Source organism: Heliangelus exortis, chromosome 2, assembly GCF_036169615.1.
Source record: "Heliangelus exortis chromosome 2, bHelExo1.hap1, whole genome shotgun sequence".
In the NCBI taxonomy this organism is placed as follows: Eukaryota; Metazoa; Chordata; class Aves; order Apodiformes; family Trochilidae; genus Heliangelus; species Heliangelus exortis.
In genome coordinates, this window is record NC_092423.1 from 40,847,366 (window position 1) to 40,873,201 (window position 25,836).

Here is a 25,836-nt window from a genome sequence, read left to right on the forward strand (position 1 = left end):
ATACTTTATTTTTAATCCTAAATCTTGTTCTTTGGGATATGGTTGGTTTGGCTCCAGTTGGTTTCCTCCCTAAAATCCAAGCACTGAAATGGCAATTGCTTGGTTTCTGTTCAATAGAAGCGGCGTTGGGTCAATTACTTTCTCCTCTTTAGAACAATACAGGCCAGTTTGTATCTCTGCTGTGATTTTTAAAATAAGGTTTATTGACTTCCTAGTTATCATTGCAACAGAATTGCAAACAAAAGTTTTACATTATTTATTTGAGGAATAGATTCTTCATTGTCTGATCCTGTATGAAAATTCATGGTAAAACTACGCTTTTTTTAAGGGTAGATGTGATTGGAAAGAAAATAAGAAATGAGCCAAGAAGAAAATAATTGAAATACAAGAATTCTGAAAGAAAAAAAGTGTGAAACATTTATGAGGGCTAATGTAAACAAATTTTTGTTCCTAAAATTCCATTAATCGAAGCAGTTAAATGCCATAAAATATTGGGGTGGCTAACGATAATAGACCACTGACAGGGTAATGGAGCAGAAGACTTGTGACCCTACACCCTGTTGCTAGTGCAGATTTTCTAGCGCCTTTTTTTTTAATGATAACTTCAGACTAATGTAGCTGCTCATATGTCTTAAATTATAAAAGGAGTTCAAATTCTGATCCTTTTCTTTTTGACTGATCCTAACTACAACAGTACTGAAACAGTCTCTTGGTACTTGAGTGGCTTTAGTTATGAGAAACTTTTTTGCTTCTGCTGAAACAGCTGGAAGAACCAGAGATAATCAATATGAAGATGTATGATATCCAGTGTAAAGTTACTCTGATTTATCAAAATCAGATTTTGCACTTCACCAAAGGAATAGTGAACCCAGCAGTGTGTGTGTGGACCCAGGCACCTGCACAAGTGTATTTCATATGCTCTGTTGTGTGTCAGACATCTGGGGATGTGGTTTGTGGGTCTGTGGTTGCCACATGGTTTCTCTGGCTGCTTTCCAAGAATAGTAGTATTTGGCAAGAGGGAAAGAAACAGGGAAGTGTTCTTGTCTCATTTGTTAAAAGTTTTACATAAGCTTGGGTATATCGTGCATAGGCTGAGTTCTGTGATCTCACTGTGCTTAAAATTTCCTTTAAAAGTAGTTGTAGCTCAGGTTTTTTTGAGATTTGGAATTGTAGGATAAATATTAATTATGTAGTTACTGTTTTGAAATTTCACTTTGCCTGTGCTGGGTAGTAAATTTTTGGCAATTCACTACTATGATGGAAGTAAGTGAAATTATTTTCTCAAAAAAAAAAAAAAAAAAATCAAATATGCTTCAGTAAAGTCATTAGCATGGCATAGAACCTTTGAGAGGGGGGGAAAAAGTCTTTAATAGTACATTCAAGTCAAGTTAAATTGAATGCCAGTATGTAGCGTAACATTTTTCTTTTGTAAAACCAGGCAGTGTTTAATCCAGTTTCTTTCTTTCTCTCTCTCTCTGCATAACTAGAAGGCAGGTGGGACTCCTTAAACACTCAGGTTTTTCCCCTGAAAAAAGCAACAGAATAAGCATTAACTGTAAGTCTTGGTAACAAATTATAAGGTAGCAAAAAAACTGTATCGGATGAAAATTTTTTTCCAAGTTTAAAAGTGAAGAAATCTTTGGTAGTAGCATCTTGAAATTACTCTGCAGTTTTTGTCATTTTCACAAAATTCAGGTGTACTTTTCAGAGCAGATCAGTGTTCTTTGAAGCTATATGTTGAGTGGATTCCTATGAAGAGTCTTAATTCCTTAAAATAACTTCAGTAAATATGCTAGTTTCAATAAAACGTTTTTTTTTTTCTGATGGTGCTAGGGAGGTTAGGTCTCTGGAGTAAAGTGAAGGAATGTTTGTCTAGGCTGTGGGCTCATGACTTGAAGTCAGGAATTACTTGTTTAAATGTCCTAATCTCTAATTTTTGCTTCTCCATCTTTACTGCAGTAAAACCTGGGAAAGTTTTATTTTACTGTTGGGAGACACTTCAGACAAACATGAGCTCCTCTGCTTAACTTTTATGGATCTCTATGGTGTGAGTCAGTAGCTTCTGCAGCCGAATATGGATTCTTTCCTGTAATGTGATCCAGTCCTGTGTGAACATTTTAAGTGTTGGGATAAAGTCAGGGAGTAGTGCAGCGAGCTGTGACTTCCAGATTTGAGCTCAAGGCTACAAGCTGAGGTGTGTGAAATAAAATCATTGATGCCTTCCTGTGTGCTGTGAAGATAGTACTAACTTTGAGGTATCTTCAGCTGATCTTATCTGGAAGCAGGAACTGTTTGGCTGTGTGTCTTTTGGCTGAAAGGTGGAGGTGGAGTGTGTTTGTGGTTTCCTCTGTCAGGGAAATACCCCAAGTGGGAGGCTGCCATGGGAGCCTGTTGTACCTAGTGACAATTGTGCAAGAAGCCAAGGGGAATGTTTCCACCCAGATCCCTCTTAATGACATCAAAGGTTGCTGTGTTCATTACACTGCTTGTCAAAAGTAAAGGCACCTTGAGGATTTTAATGCAGTAAGAATGCCCTGTTCTCCATCTGCAGTCCCATGCCCATGTTTTTTTCACATCAGGAAGATGTTTCTCCTTATCAAGGTTTTCTGGCCTGCCTCCTGCAATGGTGACAATGGCAGCAGTGCCTTTTGTTTTGTTTCCAGAGAGAGTGTATGTAAACAGAGTTTTTTCCTTGACCTAAAACTGGAGAAATGGGCTGTTTCCCCCCCTTGGCTAGAGTATGTTGTAGAATACTATCCAAGCATCAGGAGGTTGTGGTGGGCAAGGAGCAATATGATACCCTGTCTTCTGAGTATCTTGTTCACTGGCACAGTGATTTCAGCAGCTGGTAGTGGTTTTACCATTCAGGAACAATTTCTGCATTTTTTTTTCTTTAAACTGCTTCTCCCATCATTGTGTTCAGCTCAAGTCAGGAAGTCAGTTACAACCTGGTACCACTGGGTAATCTTGATGGGCAGCAGTTCTTCAGCTCTCAGTTGTCACAGCCCTGTTAGCAAAGCATCTGCAAGCTTGGCTCTGAGGGGCTTCCTGTGAGTGAGGGCACAGCAAACAGTGCGGAGGGGTAGGAAATACAGATAAGGTGAAAATTAAGTAAAAATATTAAGAAAAAGGCATGCAGAGCAAACAAGGAGCCACAGATCCTGTGGTACTTAGCATGTGAAGGGAGTCTTGTGAGTTTGGTGGTTTTCTTGTTGTGTGGTGATCTCCTGGTAACAGGGTGTGAAAAATTGGTCCATTCAGAGGCATTGCTAAACAAGGGAGAGAAAATCCCAACCTGGCTCTCAGTATTTATTTGTTCTTTATAATTTAATTTACAAATTTAATTGTTAACTAAAGTACCTACTTGATTGCTCCAAAAGCTCTTCAAGGCCTGGCCAGTTCTGAGGTAAAAATGAAGGAAATTTAGAACAAGTACTTAATTGTGCTACAAATTCCTGGTGTCAACACAGCTGGCAGTAAGTCACTGTACTGTATCTCATCACAGTTATAAAGCAGTAGGTACATGCTTTTTTCTTGAATTCAGCAGCAAAACTCACATAAACACTAAACCTGTAGCTTTCTGGTAAGTAAGCTCTGCAGGCCAAAGCAATGTCCATACTTTTGTCACATCAGGCTCTTGTGTTGGCAAGGTATAAAATGCATCCTTTGCTTCTTTGTGCATCCATCTTCCAACGTGGCCACAGATGAAGGGCTTCTTTAGATCTATTTTTATTGTGGTGTGATGTAAGTGAAATGGATCTAAAGCATTGTTTTTCATTAGGAAAAAAATGCTTAACCAAACTCTATAGCCTGGGTATTTTTGGAAATATTTTGTTAGAGTTGGAATTTAAGCTATCATGGCACTGATAAATTTGGAAATAAAGTTCATTACATCTGTTCTCGCCCCAGGAGTATAGACCACATCCTGGTTAAATGTCATATGACTAATTTAGTTTTTACAAGTGACTACTTAATTACAATTTCTAAATCCTTTTCCATGATGGTGTGCAATGCAATAGCCATTTCTTTGTTAACCTTTTGGGTTACTTGCATTGTTTCTTGGTTATGCTTATGCTAATCAAGTATTAGGGGATGGGTAAGAGAGGATGCTTATCTGCTAAGTGGAAAAGGATATTTAACTCTGATTATATCATCTGATTAAAAAGTCAATTCCAAGCTTGTATCAAAAATAAGTTTGAGCAACAACAAAGCAGGGGAAGAATTATTAGCCTGGAAAATGAAATAAGCCCAGATTTCTAGTTGTTCCAACTCTGTTTCTCAGTGTCCTCTTTATTCTTGTAGAGAATCCCTAAAGGGTGCAATTTGTGAAGTACAGCCTGAAAGCAGCCCCTTTCCTGCCAGACTGGGAGATTACCTGTACGTCTGCCTGAACCCCAAATGGTCTCACTTCTAGGAATTTTTTTTTTTTTTAATTTTTTTAATTCCTAGCCCTATCCCAAGTTACTGAGCTGTATGATTAGGGGGAGTATAGGTCTTCTACTTTGAGGGTGTTCATAGTCAAGCTTGATAGTGTCTGTTAATGCATGTTTATGTGGGATCCACATGCATGGGCAATATATGGTACGTTTTCCCTTTATGTCTCCTCCCAGTATGTGGGAATTGGGAGAGGAGGCAAAGGCTATTGCTGTGCAGCAGGGGTGATGTGGGAGGCAATTTTTCTGTGGAGCTGAGGACCAGAGCTTTCCCTAGGTGATTTTATTCTTCTGTCTGCATGGGATTCTCTTGGGGCACAAAGCTAATATGATTTGCTTATGCATCATGTCCTTATTTATGTGGTGCAGAATATACGACCGTGTCTATTAATACATAAGATGAAAGGGATAAAGAAAGAACTGATCATAAATATATTTGCTGTTGCTGAAACCAGTCAGAATTTTGCCCTCTGTACAGCTGAACAGGAATAAAATAATGAAAATGCTGAGTTATGTAAGCACTGTCTCATAGAAATAAGTATGGCAGAGCAAACCAGATTTGGTTTTCTGAGTCTGAAGATTGCTTAAATTTTTCGAAGTAGATTTTTTTTTTCATACAGATTGAATCCTCTTAGATTCTGGTCACTGAATAGAAATTCAGCCTGCAAAATTTCTGTAGTATGTTTTCTGATGACTGTCAAAGTCAAATGTATTTATTTTACAGAAATTAGTAAATTTTGTCAGCAATTAAATAGTATTTCAGTGTAGGAGCCAGCAGCGGTTGCATTTTCAGGGGGTGTAGGGGTGGATTTTCTTTTTTCTTTTACAAAGAAGAAAGAAATTCACTGAGAGAGATCAGACCTAATCATCAGACTTGAGAAGCAAGGGTTTGCAGGAAGCTTCCTACCCAGTATCACAAGGTTAGTAGGAATACATACATATGTATCTAGGCAACACTTCTTGACCATTAGACTCTGATATATGCTATTGTATACTTACCTTTCCAACACTTTTATCCTTCTAATTGGATACAGAAAAAACTGGTCACACCAGTGGCAAACTGGGAAGTTTCCCATCCAGCAAAGCCGATTTAATGGCTCATTACTGCTGATGGACCCGATGGATCATCAGCTTCACCTTAACTTTTCCATCACTTGTAGCATCTGCTCCTTAACTCTGTTAGCATCTACCCTCACTTTCCATCAGCCACTGATAAAATATGTGAAGGTACTAAAGGTGCAGACAGTCTTTTAAAAGTGGTTGTTGTTCTTTCTGCCAAAATTGAGTGCTTACATCAGTACATGGGCTTACTGGGCAGGGGGTGGTACTGTGACCTGCAAAGTGGATGAGGCCGAAATGTTTTATTATTTTTTGAAAAAAGTTTTTCAAGAATCTGAATTTTTTTTATTAAATAAAAAGAAGCTTCAGAGACTGTAATTTTAAAGAAAATGTGTTACAGATTACTGTAGTTATATTGTCTTCCTAATTTTTTTCTCTTGTCTAGCATTTTAATGTCATGTCCACAGCACTAAGGAATATTTTGTTTCTCATCTTGCACACAGTTTCTTAATACTGTGGGCTTTTTTTTGCACATTGTAGGGTGTATGCATGCTTTTTAACATAGCTTTACCCTCTTCCTGCATTAGGAAAGCAAATTTTTGGAGTAAGGGGAATTACTAATTTGAGCATTTTGAAATCCATGTGTGAAGTTAACAAGTAAGGGTGCAATAGGAACATGGGAAACATCTGGTTGGGGTCTTGGAGAGGCTGGTCCTTTACAGCAGCAGTATCCAAAATGCTTCTTTGCTGTTTAGTTTACTGGTTTTTAGAGACAAATTTGGGTCTTTTTTGGGTTTGGGTTCATTGTTCTTTTGGGGTTTTTTTGCCTTGCTCAGCAAGCTTGCTCTCAGTTAGGGGGAGCTCTCTTCCATAGAAGCACTCAGGTATTTCTTTGTTTCTCAGAATAGCACAGTTATTTTTGAGCATAGATTTTTTTTTTTTTTTTTTAAAGAGGAATGTTCATTTTTATTGTTCTGGGTTTTTTATGTGTCTGTGCTACTCGGCCAACTAAAATAAACATTTTGTATTTATTACTTATTATAAAATATTTTCTACATAATAAACTGGAAAAGGGATGATAAATTGGTTAGTTTGAGAGGCCTCATGACACGGTCAGCAGTGTTTAGTTCTCTTCTGGCTTTTATATGATTTCCCCACTGCAAGTCTTCATGTGCCACAAGCACCAAAGAGTGTAGATTTCAGCACGTAGTGCTTATCCTGGGACCAGTCCTGAAGCTGTCACAGTGACAGTGGAATGATGGCCAGCCAGGCAGCTGCTGCCTGCAAGTACCCTGAGACTTGCAGGTGGCTGTGGAGAATCCATAGGTAAAATGATGGCAACTCAGCAGTAGCAGCAGAGAGAACCTTCCCTGCAGAATGACTTGAAAGTTGACCTTCCCACCCAGCCAGTGGTAATTTTTGTTCATCGTCTACATCCTGAAATGTAGTAGCATTTACATCTTGACTAGAATTGTGGACAACCTGAGGTGGCCACCAGCTGAATTGGTGCTGGTGGGAAGTGTGGGTGCTTGGCTATCAATTGCAGTAGACTTCAGTACCTTGTATCTTGGATGCTTCCTGGCATTCAAGGAGAAAATCGGTGTTTGTTTACCTGTAGTGTACAATGTAGCTAATGATGACCTCGGGCAGCCACCCACTACTGGGAGGGATGAGTCCAGCACGTGTCTTTTTTTTTTTTTTTTTTTTTTTCTTTTGTCTGTCTCTCTTCTTGCCTTCTTCTCACATACTAGAAAGTCCTTAAAAGGTCAAATGTGGAATTCACATTTGAGTCTCACAGCTATTGTCGAAATAAAAAAAATTGGTCTTCAACCAAGTGGTCACTGAGAAAATCTCTGTGAAGGTAAGCTGTGAAAAAGCCAAACCAGGCTTTCCTGTGTCTCATAGAGCACATGCCAGGACAGCTGAGATCATCTGTGTTGTGAGAAAAACTCATTCACCACAGACATCTTGAAAGTGACCACCTTGATGTCTCCTCATTCCGTCTTGAGCTGTTGCACAACTGGAGACGTTGGTTTGACCATATTGGGCAAAGCTGTGGTTTGTTTTGTTTTGAGGCTCTTGAGATGCAGGCTTTGGGTGGACTGGTCACAGTTTTGGCATCTCCAGTGGTGGAATGTGTGTGTGTGGATAATCAGATGGCTCAGGGGAAGAGGAGAATTCACTGACCTCCTCATCCACATTCCAGGGCTTGCCTTTCATCTCCTCATCTGTACCACTGTGCTGGTTAGCAAAAGAGAGGGTAATTAATGTTCCACCACTTGTGGGGACAAAGCTGGAGAGGTTCTTGCTTGTACCCCTTGTTTGGGCTGTGAATTCCTCAGGACTTACCTGCAGAGCTAAAATGAAGGTGATGATACAGCTCAGAAATGTTTTGGTGGTTTTGTACTCAGGTTAAGGACCTCTTTTGTTTTGTTTGTTTGTTTGTTTCTCTCTACAGTATTGAAGAAAATAAGTTTGTGTTATGTGGCCTGTCCATTGTGGTGGAATATAAACTACTAAAGACAATTGCCAACAGTCATTGATATATCAGCAGCAATATGTTAATTTAGATCACCTTAGGAAAGAATCTGTTTGTTTTTTTCCTGCTTCTCAGGGGTGGGGGTGGGAAAGATGTTGAGGCAAACTGGGAAAGTTCTCTTGGATGCCAGCAGTAATTCTAATCAGATAATAGTATTTCAGAGTATGTCAGAGCTGTTTATGTCTTACCATTTTATTTGTTTAAAAAAAGAGGTTACCTGACTTGTAAGGAGATGCTTACAATTACAATTTTTATGACTAGGGGAACTGTTAATTTGTTTCTCAAGAGCAATGATACTTTGTGTTCATTAGATGTCATGTTTCATGCATCTGGTTCTTTTATATCCCACTTTAAGACTTATATATTGATTAAGCTGTCTGTGTATGTGTGTACATATGCACTATGTAGATTAATGACCTGATTATACAGACAAGTGTTCCTTAGTCTTATTTAAAATACAAACAGGTTCTCCAGTTGTGGCTTGTTTTGTTCAGATAGCTTTTATTTGTTAAAAAAAAAAATAAATAAGTCATAAATACAGTCTCAAATATTTTAAAAGCATAAGTTATACAACGTTTTTTCTGGCTTTTGAAAATATTGTTTTGTTGAATGCATATTAAATAAGTTTGTATTCTGAATAGTGTCAGTAGAAATGAAATAAAATAGGTCCTTCATTTAAATTATTTCTAAATATCAAAAATATAAATAGGAAACATTAGAAATCAATAAATATTTTAAATACAATAAATAGGTTCCCAGAAGGAAATAAGCATGTATATAAATGCAAACCATTGTTACTATTTCTAGTTCTTAAAACAGAACAACACTGTCATCTGCCACATGACAGATTGTAAGAAAGGATTGTGCCTGAACTAAAACATTCAGACACTGAAACTCCTGGTGTTTTTCAAATAGCGAACAGCCCTCACAGTTTTCTCCATAAATGAAGTAAAGTCTCGGAGGATGAGGTGAGTGGTGATTTTCTCTATCCAGGTCTTATTGGACTTCAGCTTTGTGCGGAGGGATTTCCGGGTAGCTGACTCTGGGATGGTCACTTCCTCAGGATTGATCACCTGTGAAAAACACAATATTGGGGTCCCCCAGTTAAAATGTTGCAGTGGAGCTTGTTGGTGAGCATCAGTTTATATGTGTAATAGGTTCTTGACCCACTGTGTAGCCACCCTTTCTGTATTGTGGATGTCATCTCCCCCTCCCAGCCCCAGGACCTGTGCATTCCTGCACCCCTTGCTTTGTGGTGGGCTTTGAGGTATGTTGGTGCCTGCTGTGGTAACTGGAAGGACTGGGGGTTCTCTCCTCTGATCTGTACTCTTTGTTTGGGTTTGGATGCAAGGTCTAGCATCCAAGACCAACAAGTCTGCACTGAACAGATCAATACACCTCTCTTGCTATTTGTTAACAGTGTGGTTAGGTGGGCAGATGCTGATCATGGTTTGTCCTGACCTGTACTTGTTGCTACATCCTGAGTCCTAACTTAATTCTGTGACATTGGAATACTCTCACGTTTTGTAGTAGATTAACAGTTGCCAAACTTGTTTAGCTGCTTAATTCTTACTTTCCAGGCATTTAGGCACGTGGGAGACTACGTGTCACCAACTTTCACTGATATGTGGGGCTCCTGACTGCAAAATGAGTAAAAGGAGTTGCGTTTCTAATGCTGACTGACAGCACTGGGTACCCGTTAGACAAATACCTTTTAAAAACTTATCCTGTGAAGTGGGTAGGTGACTTCTGAAAATGGGAGTCACTCACCCAAATCACGGAGCTGTTTTAGATGATTGGTTGTCTTGAAGTTTAAAAAGAAAATACTTGCTCCTTCCTAGTTTTATGATCTCCCATACCCTTTAACAAGTGACAAAAACATGCATGCCTCCTGCCAGAACATCTTTTTCAAATTTCAGTAGGATATGAATTTGGCAGTGGATTCTGATCACAGAACCAGTTACTGGTATATCCAACCCCTTGCTGCACACTGTAACAGTTTGTATCTGGATATCCAGATAGGTATCATGCTGACAGATTTACCTGACAGAAGTGACAGGTTTTGTCCTTTGTCCTATCTTCTTGCCTTAACTAAATAGCAGATGGACCTCTCTTGTAAAGAAAAAATTCCACCTGGAGATTGACTCCTCTCTTTCTCAAAAACTATAGTTTTAACAAGTGCAGGTTTTGATTTTGATTACTTTAATTCTTCTTGTTCTAATTAACCTCAATGCTGCCAATTTTTAAAAAAAGCTGGTCTCCCCAGGTCATGAAAAGACCTTTCTGCAAACATCAAGTTGGAAGCCAATAGTTACTTGATGTCATATGACAAGACTATTATTCTTAGCTAGCACAAGGTGAAAAAATGTAGTTCAGTTCCCTTTTGCTTAAAGAATGATGGACATAAACAAATATGTTAGGAAAGGTATGGCAAACACACATTGGGTTTTTCAGATTCTGAAAAACACCTTCAAGGAAATAATAGCCTGAGATTTTTGCTGTCCTTACTCACCTGGGTGGTATTTACCCAGGTAAATAGTTACCCTGACAACAAAGGAAGTATTCATGTTAAGGATTATTAACACCATTATTATTAATTCCAGGAATGAAGCGAGTTTTTGAAGTGTGATCTTTCAAAGTTCTCCAAAGCATAGGAAATTACTACTGGAAATTGATAGTATTGAGTTTACTGAATTGAAAGAGAGCTGGGTGTTTTTAAACCAGGAAATTTTTTTCACGATGATTGCAAGTGAAATAAATGTGTGCTTTTCAATAGGCAGCACCTTTTGTTCAGTCAAACTATTATTTTCTGAATTTAGCTGCCTTTATTTCCAAGCTACTGATAGTTTTAAAGCTACTGGAGTTTTAAAGATTAACAATACTTTAAAAATGTATTTGCCTTTATGTGGGCTTTAAAAAAAAAAAAAAGTTACTAATTTCTGTTTTTCAAGGGATGGCAACACTTGAAGGCTTGGACTGAACTTCAGTTCCACGATTAGGAAAAAGCTCCCTGAGAAGTTTTAGCATTGCTCTTAAAACAGTATGATGCATTTAATTGTTGGTTTGGAAATTAGAAATAACAATAAAAAGTAGGAAGAAAAGTTGTTTCTTAAAGAAAACAATCTTATGAAACTTTGTAGCTAGTCATAAGGGTAAGTATCTGATCATAAGGGAACCATAATTACCTGCTGCTTCTGAGAGAAACGAAAGTGGGGAAACTTCACATAGCATCCTGTTTCTCTGACCACGTCAGTGCTAAGCCGTAACAATTATCAGAGTGAATTTAAAGTGAACTCACCATCTGTCTTACGGTTCGTGCCAGGTGCTCTGTGCTATAGCATAGTGATTCGATGTTTTGCTTTTCACTAGTAAAAGTTTCTTTTATGTATTCAAGGTATGTTGTAAATGTATAAAGGCCGCTGGAGATTTTCCTCAGGCATTTATCCTGAAATGAGAGAAAGGTGAGAAAGTCAGTTACAGCTCAGCAATGCCTCGATCGCAGTATCGGGCATGCAGCGCAGGTGAGTGGGGTGATGCTGCTACAGAGCGTGGGGGCTGCATCATGCCAAAAGCAGCTGGAGCCGGCACAAATCTTTAGGTCAGCTTCCCGCGGTTTTGTTTGTTTGTCTGTTTGTTTTTGAGCAGGCAAAAAGTGCCCCAGGTATAGATTAGACCAGAAAGAAGAGTGTTTCCTTGCCTCATCGAAGCCGGCGAACAGACACCCATCTTCCTCTGTCAGCTTGGGGAGGTTGAGGTTGTTCCTGACGAGCATTTCCATGCTGTTCTCGCAGACGGTAAACTTCTCGCACATCTGGGGAAGAGACACCAAGAAGTTTGGTCGCGCCTTGCCCGAAGGCAGCCACCCCAAACCCGGGCGGTCTGTGGTTGAGTGAGGAGCGTGGTAGCCCCGGGCCGCCCCGTTACCCACCTCCTCCTGCAGCTGGGCCGCCCGGGCATGCAGCAACCGGGACAGCTGCACACAGTCGGACAGGGCCGCCCTCCGCCCCGCCGCCGCCGCACCCTCCAGCTCAGCCTCCCCCGAGCTGTCGGCAGCGGGGAGCGGGGAGGCGGCGGCCCCCGGCAGCAGCAGGAGGAGCAGCAGCGGGAGGGAGGAGGAGGCGGCGGCGGGGCGGAGGGGGGGCGGCCGGCGGCGGCTGCTGCTGATGGCGCGGTCATGATCACGGTCGCAGCCCTGGGGAAACTTCATGGTGTGGCTTCTCGGCTACGGCCCCGGCCCCCTTCTCGTCGGCGAGGCTGGCGGGTTGAATGAGCTCCGGGCATCCCTGAACGTGTATTTATCGAGGGGGCTTCGAGATTATTCATGGCCCGGGAAAATCCGGCATGAGAACACGGGGGTGTGTGCGTGGCGGAGCGCGCTGGGCTTGACACAGCGTTCGTCCCATCCGAACACGGCGGGATTGTGAAATTGGGCCGGGGGGGCCAGCCGAGAGCGGCCGGAGGGAGCATGAAGTCATCGGGCTTCTGCACCGTAACTCCTTGAGGACCGGGCTACCCGCAGCCCCCCCGCACACCCGCAGCCGCCGCTGGCTCACCTGGCCCGCGGCGCCGGGACCACCGGGGTTGGGGTCGGGTTCAGACCCGGGGCTGAAATTAGGGAAACCTAACTGAAGTCGGAACCGCCCGGTCTCGCTGCCGGCAGCCTCTGAGCCTGCCAGCTCCAGCCGCATGGAAAGTTTTTGAAATCGTACCTCCCTACTTCCATGCTTTATTCGTGTAATATATTTTTATATATTTTAATATATGTTGATATTTTAATGTGCTTTAATGCTTTATGCACTTTTTGTTATGTATGCTTATCTCTATGTCCCAGCTATTTTTATTATTTATAGATGTGAAATTAAATGCACGAATTTAGGTGCTGGGTGTGTGGAAGTCACCAAGCTGCCTCTCCTCGCCCTGGATGAAATACATCCCGTTCGTGTGCTTTAAATGCATAGGGGATGGACCAAAGCCAGCTCCTACAGCTACCATAGGAGGGTGGCTGCAGGAAACGCCACTAAGTTCCCCGTTATCTCCAGCCTTATCTCTTTCTGCCTACCTGGGAGGTGCAGCGGGAATTTTGGCCTTTCACAGAGGAACTCTTCACTCAGGGCAAGTGTGCCTATTTGGCTGAGGCATGTAGAGCATGGACTGAGTCAAACAGTGCACGGCATGCTGACACTGAACTTTTGGAATGCCTTGGTCTCCTTTTAGCCAAACTGATTTTTATTTTTTTTTTCCCTTATGAACTCAGTGCCATTTTTTTTTCATCTAAGGAAGACCAGAGTAAGACCTGATTCTGCTTTGGGGGGTGCCAACAGGGAGGTGAAGAGTGGAGAACACCCAGAACATGGGATATAAGGGAAATTAGAGAGGGAGAGAATACAGTGACTGAACTGGGCTGTCCTCACTTGGACTCTCCCTTTAAAAAAGCTCAAATGCAGCTAATTCACTTTCAGCTTGGTTAGAGAACCTCATAAAAGAAGCAGAGTACTAGTATTTTTTTTGTTGTTGTTGTTAAACTTTCCGTTTTGCCGGTGGAAAGGCAGCTGCCTGGTGTAGAGATATTAGAACTGAAAAGCAAGCAAGCGAGACTGATTTTTCAACAGCAGCAATTGACCCCTGCTCTGTTCCCTGAGTGAGGAAGCCATAGCAATAATCTTATGTAATGTTAGTTCTCCCTCAGCTGCTTAGTGGTGGTGGGTGTAAGAATAAGGCATATTGCTAATGGTATGTTAGACTACTACCAAACCAATTCCAAGGTGCCAGAGGATGAAAACAACCAGACCAGGTGAGCTCAATGCTCCCAACAAGCCTGGGATTTGCCTTCTGATAACCATCAGGTGCAGATACTGGAGGGATGGGAACTCCCAATATGGATGTGCATGTTTCAGAGAGGGATTTCCTTCTACTGTCAGGCAGCCCATACACTGAAGACAAACTTTTCCTTTACCAAACCCAAGTGACAACGCTGACTAATCCTAAACTAGCCAATAGTCTTCTTGGTAGAAGACTACATTTCCTTACAAATGTGTTTTCAGCAGGCATTCTGTAAATTAGTCTTGTTTGTAGCTCTGCAGTTTTAACTTTTGTAACCTTAATTTATGACTTATCCTTTTCTCCTGGTGTCATGAAAATGTCAGTTCCTCAGCAATTCCCAGATAACATTTTTTTGGCTGATCACTGTTATACAGGGATCAGTCTTGCTGATGTGTGTAGTTACATCTTAAGAGTGAAATTAATTTTCAACTGTTATCCCTCATCTGAAAGTCTCTAAGCCTTCAGCTATTAATGTCTCCTTTAGCATTTTAGGGCTTTGTTTACTCTTTTATATGACTGTCTGTGTGACTTTTCACAAGTACAAAATATACTTACATGCTCCAGTGGAAGTTGCTCATTAAAGCCTTAGAAACTCAGTTTGATAATCTAGGACAAAGGGTAGCATTCAAGGAAAAGAGGAACTCAAATCTACACAACAGCATTAAAATACTTTTGCTATTGCTCTGGACAGTTTCTTATGGAAAAGCACTTTTCTAATTGGGACAGCACATAAAAGAAATACTTTGTTATGACCTGCTTATAATGGTGGTTAAAGTTTGGTGAGGATTTAATGGGAATTAATTATTCTGCATTGTACTACACTGAGTTACACTGATTCATCAGTAGCCACGTTGTTCAAAGTGTAGTAAGCTGTGAAGGAACAGCACTTGCTCATAAGTTAGCTACAGATCAGGAGATTTGCCTGTAATGTGTGTAAAATGTGTAAGTAGTATTACTGGGACTCTAAGGTGTAATTTCTAGGTACAGAGGGATTTTTTTTTTTCCTGCATAGTGTCTTTGTAATCCTGCAGATTACTGTTGTATCCTTTTATTGCTATTGTTCTTCATTTCACTGTACAGATTCCTTTATTTTTCTTGTCATCTGTACTATAAACCAAATGGCTGCATCCTAACATACAAAACCTTCCTAAAATGATATTTCAGGAATTCTCTTTGTTCATTCAACTTTTTCTTCTGTCTGGGTGATGAGCACTACTCCTGTACATTTCTGTGGGAGTAGAAGGGCTGGTTCTGAATGTTGTAAAAAAAATCTCTCACACTGTCCACACATGAATTTTACTCCCAGTTAAAGTCAAAGATGAGTTTATAGCCAGGGAGCTGTTCCAGGGTAATTTCACACATCAAACTCTGTTTTCTAGGTTTGTTATGGCAACTCACAAGCCCATTCCAGAGTGTGTTTGGTTTCTTCTAGAATCACTGTGCCTGGGAGCAAGCCCATGCCACTGTTGCTTCTGATAGCCTGGGAAACTTGCAGACAGGGGGCTGTTCTTGGGAGAGCTGGGTGACACCAGCATGGAAATGCTACTGCCACTGAAGAATTCTACAGAATGCAGGGCTGTCCCGGGCAAAGCTTGCCACCCCACTTCTGTCAGCCAGCAGGTACCTGTCTGCAAGGAGCCCCACCATGGGCTGAGGTAAAAACCAGTGCTTACTGGCAGCATCAGGAAACCTTGCTTGTGGAGTGCTGCGAGTCAACTAAAAGGCATTTCCAGGTGGAAAAATAAGGTATTTTAAAAAGGAAGGAGAATTACTAGGGCTTCAGTATGTTCCACTCTGATTTGTGTGGTTGGTTTGACTGTTTCTTCTTTTTTTCTGAAAACCTCCACTGTTCTGCAATTGTGATACACACTCCTACTGTTTGTTTGGAGATTGACTTCAAATTGTACTGTTGATAACCAGAGAAGGGATTCAACTGAAAATGTGTTGTTCTTCTGTAAAAGTGTTTGTATGTGGAACAAAAAGCCAATTGTTGGTAGACTGTTCAAGTGGGATCATCAGAATGACTAAACAAGTAACTTCCAAATGTGTCAAATGAGGTGGAAAGCTGATGTCCAGTTCCCCTGATATGTTTTTGGTTGAATCCCTCAAAGCTTGCAATGAGGAATCTTGGGTTTCTATAGATCTTGTAAAAAGTGGAAGCGAGTTCTTTATAGTGCATCAAGATTTCAACACGTCACCCATTCTAGATTTCATTTCTTTTAGGAACCTCTCTATTGAACATTCTTTGGCAGTACAGGGTTTGTAAATGCTTATTTGCCTCTCTACATTTTCTGGAGTTTTTGTGGTACAAAGCACTACTAGTATAGTTTTCAACAGTGCTCATCAGAAGTCCCAAACCTCAAATATTGGAATATTTTTTTTCCTTTGCATTTTCAAATACATGGTCACCTCTGGCTCCACTGAGAAATTGAAAGTGTGAGTGCTAAGCCAAACTGCCATGTACTGTATTTAAAATGAACAGGTTGAACAGGTCATTGATACCCTGTGATCATGTTTCTCATAAGCAAACATTGCTTTGAGAAGCTGCACGTCACCAGAGTGCTGGTGAGCTTGGCTAACAGCCCTTTGCTTTTGTGGCTTTACAAGTTCTTTGATTGTCTCTTGGTTGTGTGCCAGGGAACTGCAGAGTTGCTTGGGGATTTTTTGGTGAAAAGCTCTGGGGACTGCTTATTTTTCTTCCCCAAAGGCAGACTTGCATAATTTTTAAACGAGACTAGGATGTGTAGTAATAGACTTAAAAGTATTTTCTTGAGTGCATCATATGCAAATACCATGAATTTCCATGCCTTAAGCCAAACCAGAGGTTTAGAGGAAAAAAATGTTAGTTTTAAATTATGTTCTGTTTTTCAGCTTTATCTGTTTAATCTTGACAAGATATATCATGCCATGGTCTTCTCTAATCCACTGTCAGGCGGGCAGGTATGGAATCCTAGGCAAAAGAAGTCCTAGAGGTAACTGTTCTTGGGGAATATCCAAATGCTACAGGTCACATCTTCGAATCAAAATGATTTCAAGCATTTTAACTCCAGAATGGGAATAATATAATACTCAACAGTGAACTTAGATTTGCACTAGGAGCACTTCACTGCTGTGGCAGCACCAATGAAAGCACCAGGAAGGAAGTCCACAAATTTTCTCATAGAAGGAAGGAAACTCTTGCTTTGTCTCCACCACGGTGCAGTGTGCCTGGTGTAGTGGGTGATGCCTCTTTGTAGGGCTGCATGAGACCCCAGAGCAGAGAACTGGCCAACTTAGAAATAGCCCAGTGGCCTTTTACAAGCACGATACCAGCACAGTTATCTGGCTTGTTTGTGATCATCATCCACTGTTTGACAAGGATCTGTTTTTATGAGTATTGTGTTTTAATTGTTGTTGAGATGTGTTTCTATGGAAAAATCTATGTCTCCTTTTAAAACTAAATTCACCGTAAATTCCACTTGTGTTTAAGGAACTTCTTGTTTCCCTTTGAGGTCTTTTCTAAGCATGAAAGAAAAAAATTTGAAGAAGTTGTATGACAAAGAGGAAGAGTGAGATTTTTCAATCACCAGGAAAGATGACGAAGCTGAGAAGAGAACACAGTGAAGAACCTGAGTGTATGGCAGGTAACTGAATGGTAAAAGTATATGTTATCATTATTGTTTGCTTGTTGTAGTATAGTATATTATATGTGGATTATGTTTTACACAGCATCCAAAAGGCAACTTCTCTCTCTGAGGAGCTTCCTCAATGTCAAAGGAAACCAAAAGGGTGTTTACCCATAAAGTAATAACACTGCTGAATGCACACCAAGTCTAGTGTATTCAGTAACCATAGGATCTATTTCACTCTTACGTATAAGTCTGATGAGTTGCTGGATGACATCTGTAGATCTAAATGTGTTTACCCTCATTCGTGCTTTATTTTTTGGTGTCCATAATCTCTTTATTGGATTATTGTCTTGCTCTGTTTGACATTTAGCTGTACATCCTTATTCTGCTTTTACTGGTGATTGCCTTTATATGACTTGATAAATTACTTACACATAACCCAAGTCACTTAACAATATTTTTGTATTTTTTCCCGGATAGCAGCAGTTTCTTTCTGCACTGAGACCAGCGGATGGGGGTTACAAGCAGTCATTTTTGCCACTGTTGTGCAAAATGATGCAAGAAATAGTATTTCTCATTCTTCGGAAAGCTTAATTTCTACATTAGAGGTTAGAATAGGGAAATAGATCTGAGTGTGGGTAGATGTAATTTATATTCCATGTGAGTGTAATGAGTCATGTAGACTGTCCAACTGGAGATCTCTCTTCTACATATGCTATGATGTGGAAGTAGTGCTGAGCAGGGCCACTGATAAAGTGATTTTAACTCCTTTGCTAGAATGTGATGCAAGGCTTCAGTGCACTCCTTCTGAGGGGTAATGTTTCTTTGACAGTTTGACAGAGTGTTGGAATTTTTAATTAGGAGATGGCTAACTAGAAAACCATAATGCACTATACACCTGCAATAACTATTGTGCAGTTTCATTAAGATTTTCTAGCTCAGGGCTCCTGTAGTGACACGGTGGAGCTGCTGTGGTGTTTGTCACTTTGATCATCCGTTTGTTGAGAAACCTGAATATCACAACTCAGAAAGTGCCTTACACATTGGGGTTTTTTTGTCTTTGTTCCTTTCTGAATTCTAGCAAACTCCTTTACGGTTCTAAACTGAATTTGTGAAAGAGAACCTACTTACTACAGTGGGAGCCCTTTCTAATTACATGCCAGCACACTATAATAGGATTAATAGGTTGGATCTTTGATGTTCACCCTTCCCGCACTACTGTTTTTGAAGCAAAAGCATCCCAGAAGCTAGACTGGCTATAGGAGCTTTAATCTCATCACCAAAGGTTTCAAGTGGTCTAGGTCAACTAGTTTTTTCCTTCAGATGGCCAGTTACATGGTCTGATTCTTTTTATTCAGATTGCCTAACCAGGATGTGTGGGAGATGTTGAATCATATCCCTTCCCTGTTTAAAGGGATTATGAACCCAGATTTTCTACTTTACAGGAAAGTCCACCAGATCCTTAGAATAATCTTGGCCTGGATATTTTCCATTTGATCCTCTTAAAGTGAACTATTTCTTTAATCAGAAAGACAAGGTTAGGAGTCCCCTTGCCACCTGGAAGGGCTGACCTGGATTCCAGGAGATGCTTGCTCAAGTGTGCAGTACAAGAAATTTGGCCATTGGGCAGAAATAAAAAGTAATTCCCAAGGAGTGCTCTGACCTCAGAGCAGTTGTGTAAGCTTGGGCAGGAGTGAGGGCCTCACTTCCTCTCTGGGCTGTCTTTTGGAAGGAAGAGCTGGTCTGTATGGTGAAACTCAGGAGGGTTTTGGGTGTTTGATTCTAAGGGAGAAAGGCTCCTGGCTGCTCTGGAGAGATGTCTGAGTTCTGAGGGGGAAAAGCTCCTCTTCCTGGACTTTTGTTATGGGCTGGTGCAAGAGCTCTTGCATCAAAACAGCTCTCACTCTACTCCTTCCTTGGTGGAGGCTCTGCCCATGCCTGGCAGGGGAACACCGGGGCTCTCCCTGCCCCAGTCAGGTGCTGTGTGCTGTGAAGTCCCCTGGTATCGCTCATCCCCAATGCAGAATGTACTCCATTTCCCCACACTGATGTTAAAAATACATGTGAAACCAAAAGTTGAAAATAAAACCCAGAAGAGAAGCAGTCAAGTTGAATTTCTGTGAGCTGAAACCCCCCATCTCTTTCCCACGCCTGAAGCTACGTGTGACCATGGCAGCTCTGGTGGGGAGAGGGAATACCTTGGGTATCTCCCTTAGTACTTCAGCTCTGCATCATCAACCATCACTCCCTGCTGCTCTTACTTTATTTCTTCTTTACTGCTATTTGTAAATGCTTAAATGATGGGATGTCTATGGTCTACTTTTTTCTGATACTGCTTGTCTGGACTTGTCAGGGTGAAGTGTTTAGGCTTTCAAACATGCCTAGGTGTATGCAGGTATTCTCTTTGTTCTCTGTGAATGCAGTAACCCTTGGAAAACATAAACAGAGAGCAAAAACTTTTTAAGAAAGGATAAATGAAACTTCTGTGTTTCATTTCACAGTATTCTCATTATGTGTTTATAGCAGTCTGAGCAAAATTTCTGGGGTGAAGTCACATATTTTATACATTTTTAAATACTGCTACTTTAAAAAATTTTATTATCTACTGATTGTTTTAAAGGAATTTTTTAAAGTCCTATAGAAGATATTTCTTGGAGACTGCTATGCAGTTATGAGCTATGCCTCCCATTTAGCCTGGGTGCCACATGCCAGTTTAGTGAAATCTGCTGCTTTCTGCCTGACACAGAACACATGGTTCCACAACTGTTATGAGCTGATATCAATGTGGGAAAGGTGCTACCAAAAAGAGTGTCACTGCCAGTCTGTAGTCTGACTTCTGCCACAAGTCACTTTTTCTCACCACCTCCCATGTGTATTAGCACTGGAGTTTGAGCAGCTGTGTCAGACTGGGGAAAGGATCTAGTTTGAAACTAACCCGCGAAAGGAATGTCACAAAAAATCAGTTTTCATTGGGATCTATTCTGTTGTCTAAGGCCCTGCATGTCTGCCAGAACACTTGTGTCAGTATGATGGATGCCTGGACCCTAGGACTCTATTTTAATCACAAATATTAAAAAACACTGTGGCTTTGTGTTGACCATGAAAAATGTTTTGCAGCATCTCAAAATAGCATTCACTTCTCTCACCTCCAAAGCAGCACAGTCTTGAAACCAGATAGGTTTTAAAAAAGGAAGTTTTGAGACACTGATGTGTTCATTGCTTTTTATTAACAGGCAAAGCTAGTAGCTAAATGCAATTTGAATCTGTGAAGACTTTGTCTCCCCCCCTGCTTCCAGCTCCAGATTATAATTTGGAACCATTTACTTACTGTTCACTGAATGGTCTTTTTCTTCAGCTCTACCCCTCACCCACAGGAAACCATTGCACATGTTTTGTGCTGTTGCAACTCCACTGATTTTGGTAGGGCTTCTTTTGTCTTACAGAAGGGCAAAGAGAGACAAGTTGAAAGGTTTTGCAGCCACAGCCCATTGCTGGTGCATGCTTTGCCCTCTGAGTAGTTAAGTGCACAACTGACAATTTTTTCTCCTAAGCAATGTGATGGGATTGTAAGACCCTTTAGACTGCAGATTTCATGAGCTCCTAACCTCTGGAGACCAGGGCTTTTGGAAGGAGTTTTGGTGTGATGACAGATGGTGTAGCCAGAGCTCCCATCACTCTTGGGTCTCACAAGAACCTCTGCAGAATCACAAGTCTTCAAATAGTCATCAAAACAAAGATGACATCTACTTTCTGACAATGCTAAAAAATGTGTGGGAGGCTCCTGTAACATTTCTAAAATTCCATTACTTTTTGTTTCATAGCTTCTTACCGTGTTTGTATTGAGCAAATTTTTACATGTTGTATCACAACTGGTCTCAGTGGAGTAATGAAAATAACTTCTTCTCAAGAAGAAAGAACTGTGTCACACAGAGGGAAAGCTGTTTTAAAAATTTCTGTGTTGTAGTAAAATTACTGTAAGAGGATGAACTCAATGGCAACATTTCTATTGAATTGATAATGAATCTGGCCCTGCCTTGTATGTAAAGGGAAAGTCAGACATTGATAAAATGGGCAATGTTTTTTACCATCCTTCCTACTTCCTGTACAATTTGTTCTGTCTTCTGAGCCTTACCTCTTTCTCATCTTTCTTTGAGAAAATTTTTCTAAAAGTATTACAGGGAGAAGTACAGTACAGTATCTAATTTTTTTTAACTACCACAAGGAAGCAAGTGAATCAGATCAGAATAGAAAAGGAGGAACTACTGGTTCCAAACATTGGATGACATCTGCTTGAAATCCCTTGCTTGCCATTGACGCAAGATATTCCATTGCGAGGAGACGAAGTCACTCTGCCCGTTCTGCCACTTCTTCCTTTGAGTTAGCCCCTTAAGCACTGATAGTCCTGACATGGCCTGGAGTAACAAGAGATGAGGTGTCACAAAGTACACAATGGGACAGTGACATTTCATAATTCCAAAATGAAGGTCCAGGTTTTCTGGGTTGAAAAACATTTTGGTTTTGAAATAAATTTTCTGCAGCCACTTGCCTGAAGTGATATCTTTTTCAAGATTTTGAAATAGGAAATTTTTATTTTAATTTGAAAAAAGTATTGAAACATTTTTTCCAGCAAGGGCCTTTTCCTGAATGGCTCCTCCAGACACCTGTAGGAATTTGCAGTTCTGCAGTGCAATGTTTCATGGTATTTCTGAAATTTGCTGTTACATCTCTACAGATACACATACTTTTTGTATCCTCAACCTTACCCATGTATCTAGGTTCTCTTTCAAAATGTCTTTTACCCTAAATAAGCTTTTGCCTGGGATGTTCTTTTGTGCACATCTGGAAGGCTTCCTTTTGGTGTCTATAAAGCATCACACTATGAAGTAGAGACAATTGCAGGTAGCAGTAATTTTGGCCTGGACAGAAAAAAAGTCATGGGGTATCTTTTCCTCATTTAGCACCAGAGAACACTTTTTTTGCCAGTAAAGCACTGGCAAAGTTTGTATAGGTCTTTATTCTACTTCTGCTGTTTACTATTTTCTTTCTTTCTTTCCTTTTTTTTTTTTTTTTTTTTTTTTTCCCCCTCTTGCTTTGGCACTTTTAACCTGCCATTCTCAATCAAGAGTTTATCAGGAAGAAAAGGGTCACATGAAAAGCATCTTTGAGTTACACTACTTCAGGCCTTCTCTGCAGCCTTGCAAAAGAAATATCAGTAACAGATTTGCATCACATTCGTTTTCTTCCCTTTGGAGATCTGGAATTTGTTTAGCAAATCAGAAGTTATTTATATGAAATAAATAAATAAAAAAAATATATATTTTAGCTGTGGATGCTCAAAAAATCAATAGTGTCTCTTAGAATCTTCAAATTCTAGGACAGCTGCAATAGCTGGCTTTTTTGTCTTGACCAGGAAGTGAATTAGAAATGAGAGTCTAGAATGTGTTGGGTTTGTGTGCTAACACTGTCCGTATTTGAAGAGGTGGCTAATTAGAAACTTACTGTATAGAAACAGAATTATAGAACAATAGAATCGTTCTTTTTGGAAAAGACCTTTAAGATGACCAACTACAACCATAAACCTAGCAGACTGCCAAGTCCCCCACTAAACCATGGCCCTAAGCACCACATTTACATGTCTTCCAAATGCCTTCAGGGATGGTGACTCAACCACTTCCCTCTGGCAGCCTGTTCCTGTGCCTTAAAACCCTTTTGGTGAAGAAATTTTTCCTCATATCCAACTGAAACCTCTCCTGGTACAACTGAGGCCATTTCCTGTTGTTCTGTCACTTGTCACTTGGGAGAAGAGGCCAACCCCCACCTCACTAAAACCTCCTTTCAGGTAGTTGTACGCCTTCCCTCAGCCTCCACTCCTTTTCTCCTGACTAAATGATTCCAGTTCCTTCAGCCACTCCTCATAAAATATGTTCTCTAGACCATTCATTGCTCTTCTTTGGACTCACTCCAGCACCTCAATGTCCTTCTTGTCCTGAGGGGTCCAGAACTGAACACAATACTTGAGGGGTGGCCTCACCAGTGCTGAGTACAGGGTGGCAATCACTGCCCTTCTGCTGTTGGCCACACTGTTTCTGATACAAGCCAGGATGCTGTTGGCCTTCTTGGCCACCTGGGCACACTGCTGGCTCATATTCAGCCTGGTGGTGACCAGCACCCCTGGGTCGTTTCCTGATGAGCAGGTTTCCAGCCATGCTTCCCCAAGCAAGATGTCTCACAGGTAGTGTCAAACAGCTTGGTGGTTTGGGCACTGCCAGGGGTTCACACAGAGACCACTCTTTTATTGGTTAAAACAGAAAGCATCACTGATGATTACAAGGGTCCTTCAGCTCATCATGTCCCCTGCTCTGCTCTGGAAGTTGGTGGCAATGCTTTGAGGATGATGAGGTTGTCATTATACCTCAAACATAACTGTCCCCAGGTCATTGCTTGCCTCTGTGATGTCACAGGGCCTTCTTGGCACCCAGGGCTGTCACAAAGCAGGCAACTAAGTAGCCACAGGGAGAGGCTTTCTCATCCACAGCTCCTGTCCTCCTGAATGTCATGCTCAGTGACACAACTGTCCTCTTCCTGATGCAGAAAAGGAGCATGATGGTTTCGGTTATACCCCATACCTGTACTATAGACAGTGTTTATACTACACTACATTATACAATCAGCTGTACTAAATGTCAGCTAGACTGGCAGTGGCAGGAGCGAGGAGGAGCTGGAGTTGTTTGCCATCTGATGGTGTCCCACCCCTTGGGTTCAAGCTCCCTTGAGCTGATTCATAGCAAAGTTGCTGAAAACTCAACATGGTGCTTTACAGATGCAGAGCAAGGAGAAATCTTCTCCACTCACTGCTGTGGGACCGACAGCAGCTATGATCACACTTCACTTTGCACCACAAAACTCTGGTAGAGGGATGGTCTGTAATATACATTTTAGCCTTGGCTCTGAAGGGAGCCGAGTGAGGGCCTCAGGCAATTCACAGAGTCTGGAATTTTTCTTGAATGTTCACCAAAGGGTCCTGTTGTGAATGATAACTTGAGATATTTACATCCCTCTGTTTGCATTTCCATTTCTCCAGCTCCTTTCACAGCGTTTTCTTAGATGTGGAAGATCTGCAAATAGGTGCCGATCCCTGTGTCTCTGAGTAACCCCATTGACACTGGTGGTGACTTGATGCCCACACAGAAGTAAAAGAGATGAAGATACCTCCTGGACCATGGCTCTGCTCCTACAAAGCCTGTTTAAATGTATGCTATCTGAAGCCTTCAGCTTCAGTGCATATCTCTCACCAGGCAGATGTAGTTACCTTTCTTGCAGGCAAATTCTATGCGACATGGCAGGAACACGTTAAATGTTTCCTGAAAATAAATTAAGCTTCACAGGCTGAGCCAGAGAGCACCAGAAGAGAAAGCATTATATCCTGGCATAAAATGTCATTTTTAGGCGTAGTAAATAGTCAGCATTATGGAAATAATGTAGTCTTATCCTGTTACAAATAACCATTCTCATTCGTATGATTTGCGTCATTTCTCCCTGTTGACTTCTAACTTTCCAGTCTTCTGTGTTTTATTCATTACAGTTAGTTTACAGTACTGGTAAATCTAATTTTTGAGAATTCATACCATACAGGTACCATTTTTCCTAACTAAGTAGTGGTGGCCACAAAATTTAACCTTTATTCTTAGTGTTCTTACCATTGAACTGCAACAGAAGGCTGGGGTTATTGTTGTTGGCAGTTTTTTCTTGTGCGATGTTTTAGAGGTTTTTTAATGATGGTTTTGTAAGGGACTTAGTAAATGAAAGAGTCAGGTCTGGTTTAAATTTGTGGGACAAAATTTCAGAATTTCCACTTAACATGTGGTAGGGCGTTTATGGTATGTTTTGAGCAGAGGATCAGGGACTTTATTCCCTGTTGTAAACTTAGTGAAACTTTTAAAATGTGAACTACCACATTCAAGGTTGTTTAAAAATCTATTTCTACATGTAGATTTCTTAAAGAATACAGGAGAAAAAATTTTCTTGTGCAGGCACCTCTTGTACCAAGGGATTTTTTTCCACTTCAAGAGTGTTCAAGAAGAATTCAAGAAGATTGGGAAGAGGCCAACAAAATCCATCTTGTTGATATTCCCCATATTGCAAAACTATTTTAGCTAATAGTACTGTAATAGCAGTGCTGGTAACTGAGAATTTTGCTGTGCATGCTGATTGAAAAAGATAACACAACTGGGATAGAGACATGTCTCAACGGGAATAGGAAGGAAACTGAAATCTTGCCTACTGGTAGCTCATCCATGATTTCACTTCTTCTCCTCACTATTTTTCCAGCTAGTAACTCCAGAAATTAAACTGCAGAGCTATGGTAGAGTTTTGAATC

At 40.9% G+C, this 25,836-nt stretch overlaps 1 protein-coding gene and 1 long non-coding RNA gene across 2 annotated transcripts; one reads left to right on the top strand and one right to left on the bottom strand.

Moving 5' to 3' along the window:
• Positions 1-5,242: 5,242 nt before the first annotated feature.
• IL6 (interleukin 6) lies at positions 5,243-12,441 on the bottom strand. Its single transcript, XM_071735729.1, has 4 exons — positions 11,960-12,441; positions 11,729-11,842; positions 11,330-11,476; positions 5,243-9,104 (listed from the first exon to the last, which is right to left on the bottom strand). Exons 1-4 carry the CDS (start codon positions 12,236-12,238, stop codon positions 8,913-8,915), a joined length of 732 nt encoding a protein of 243 aa, XP_071591830.1. The 5' UTR covers positions 12,239-12,441; the 3' UTR covers positions 5,243-8,912.
• A 1,146-nt stretch (positions 12,442-13,587) lies between these two features.
• LOC139792438 (uncharacterized) lies at positions 13,588-20,888 on the top strand. The gene is made up of 3 exons (XR_011724277.1): positions 13,588-15,471; positions 17,343-17,474; positions 20,693-20,888. It is a non-coding gene; the product is annotated as an uncharacterized lncRNA (long non-coding RNA).
• Positions 20,889-25,836: the final 4,948 nt, after the last annotated feature.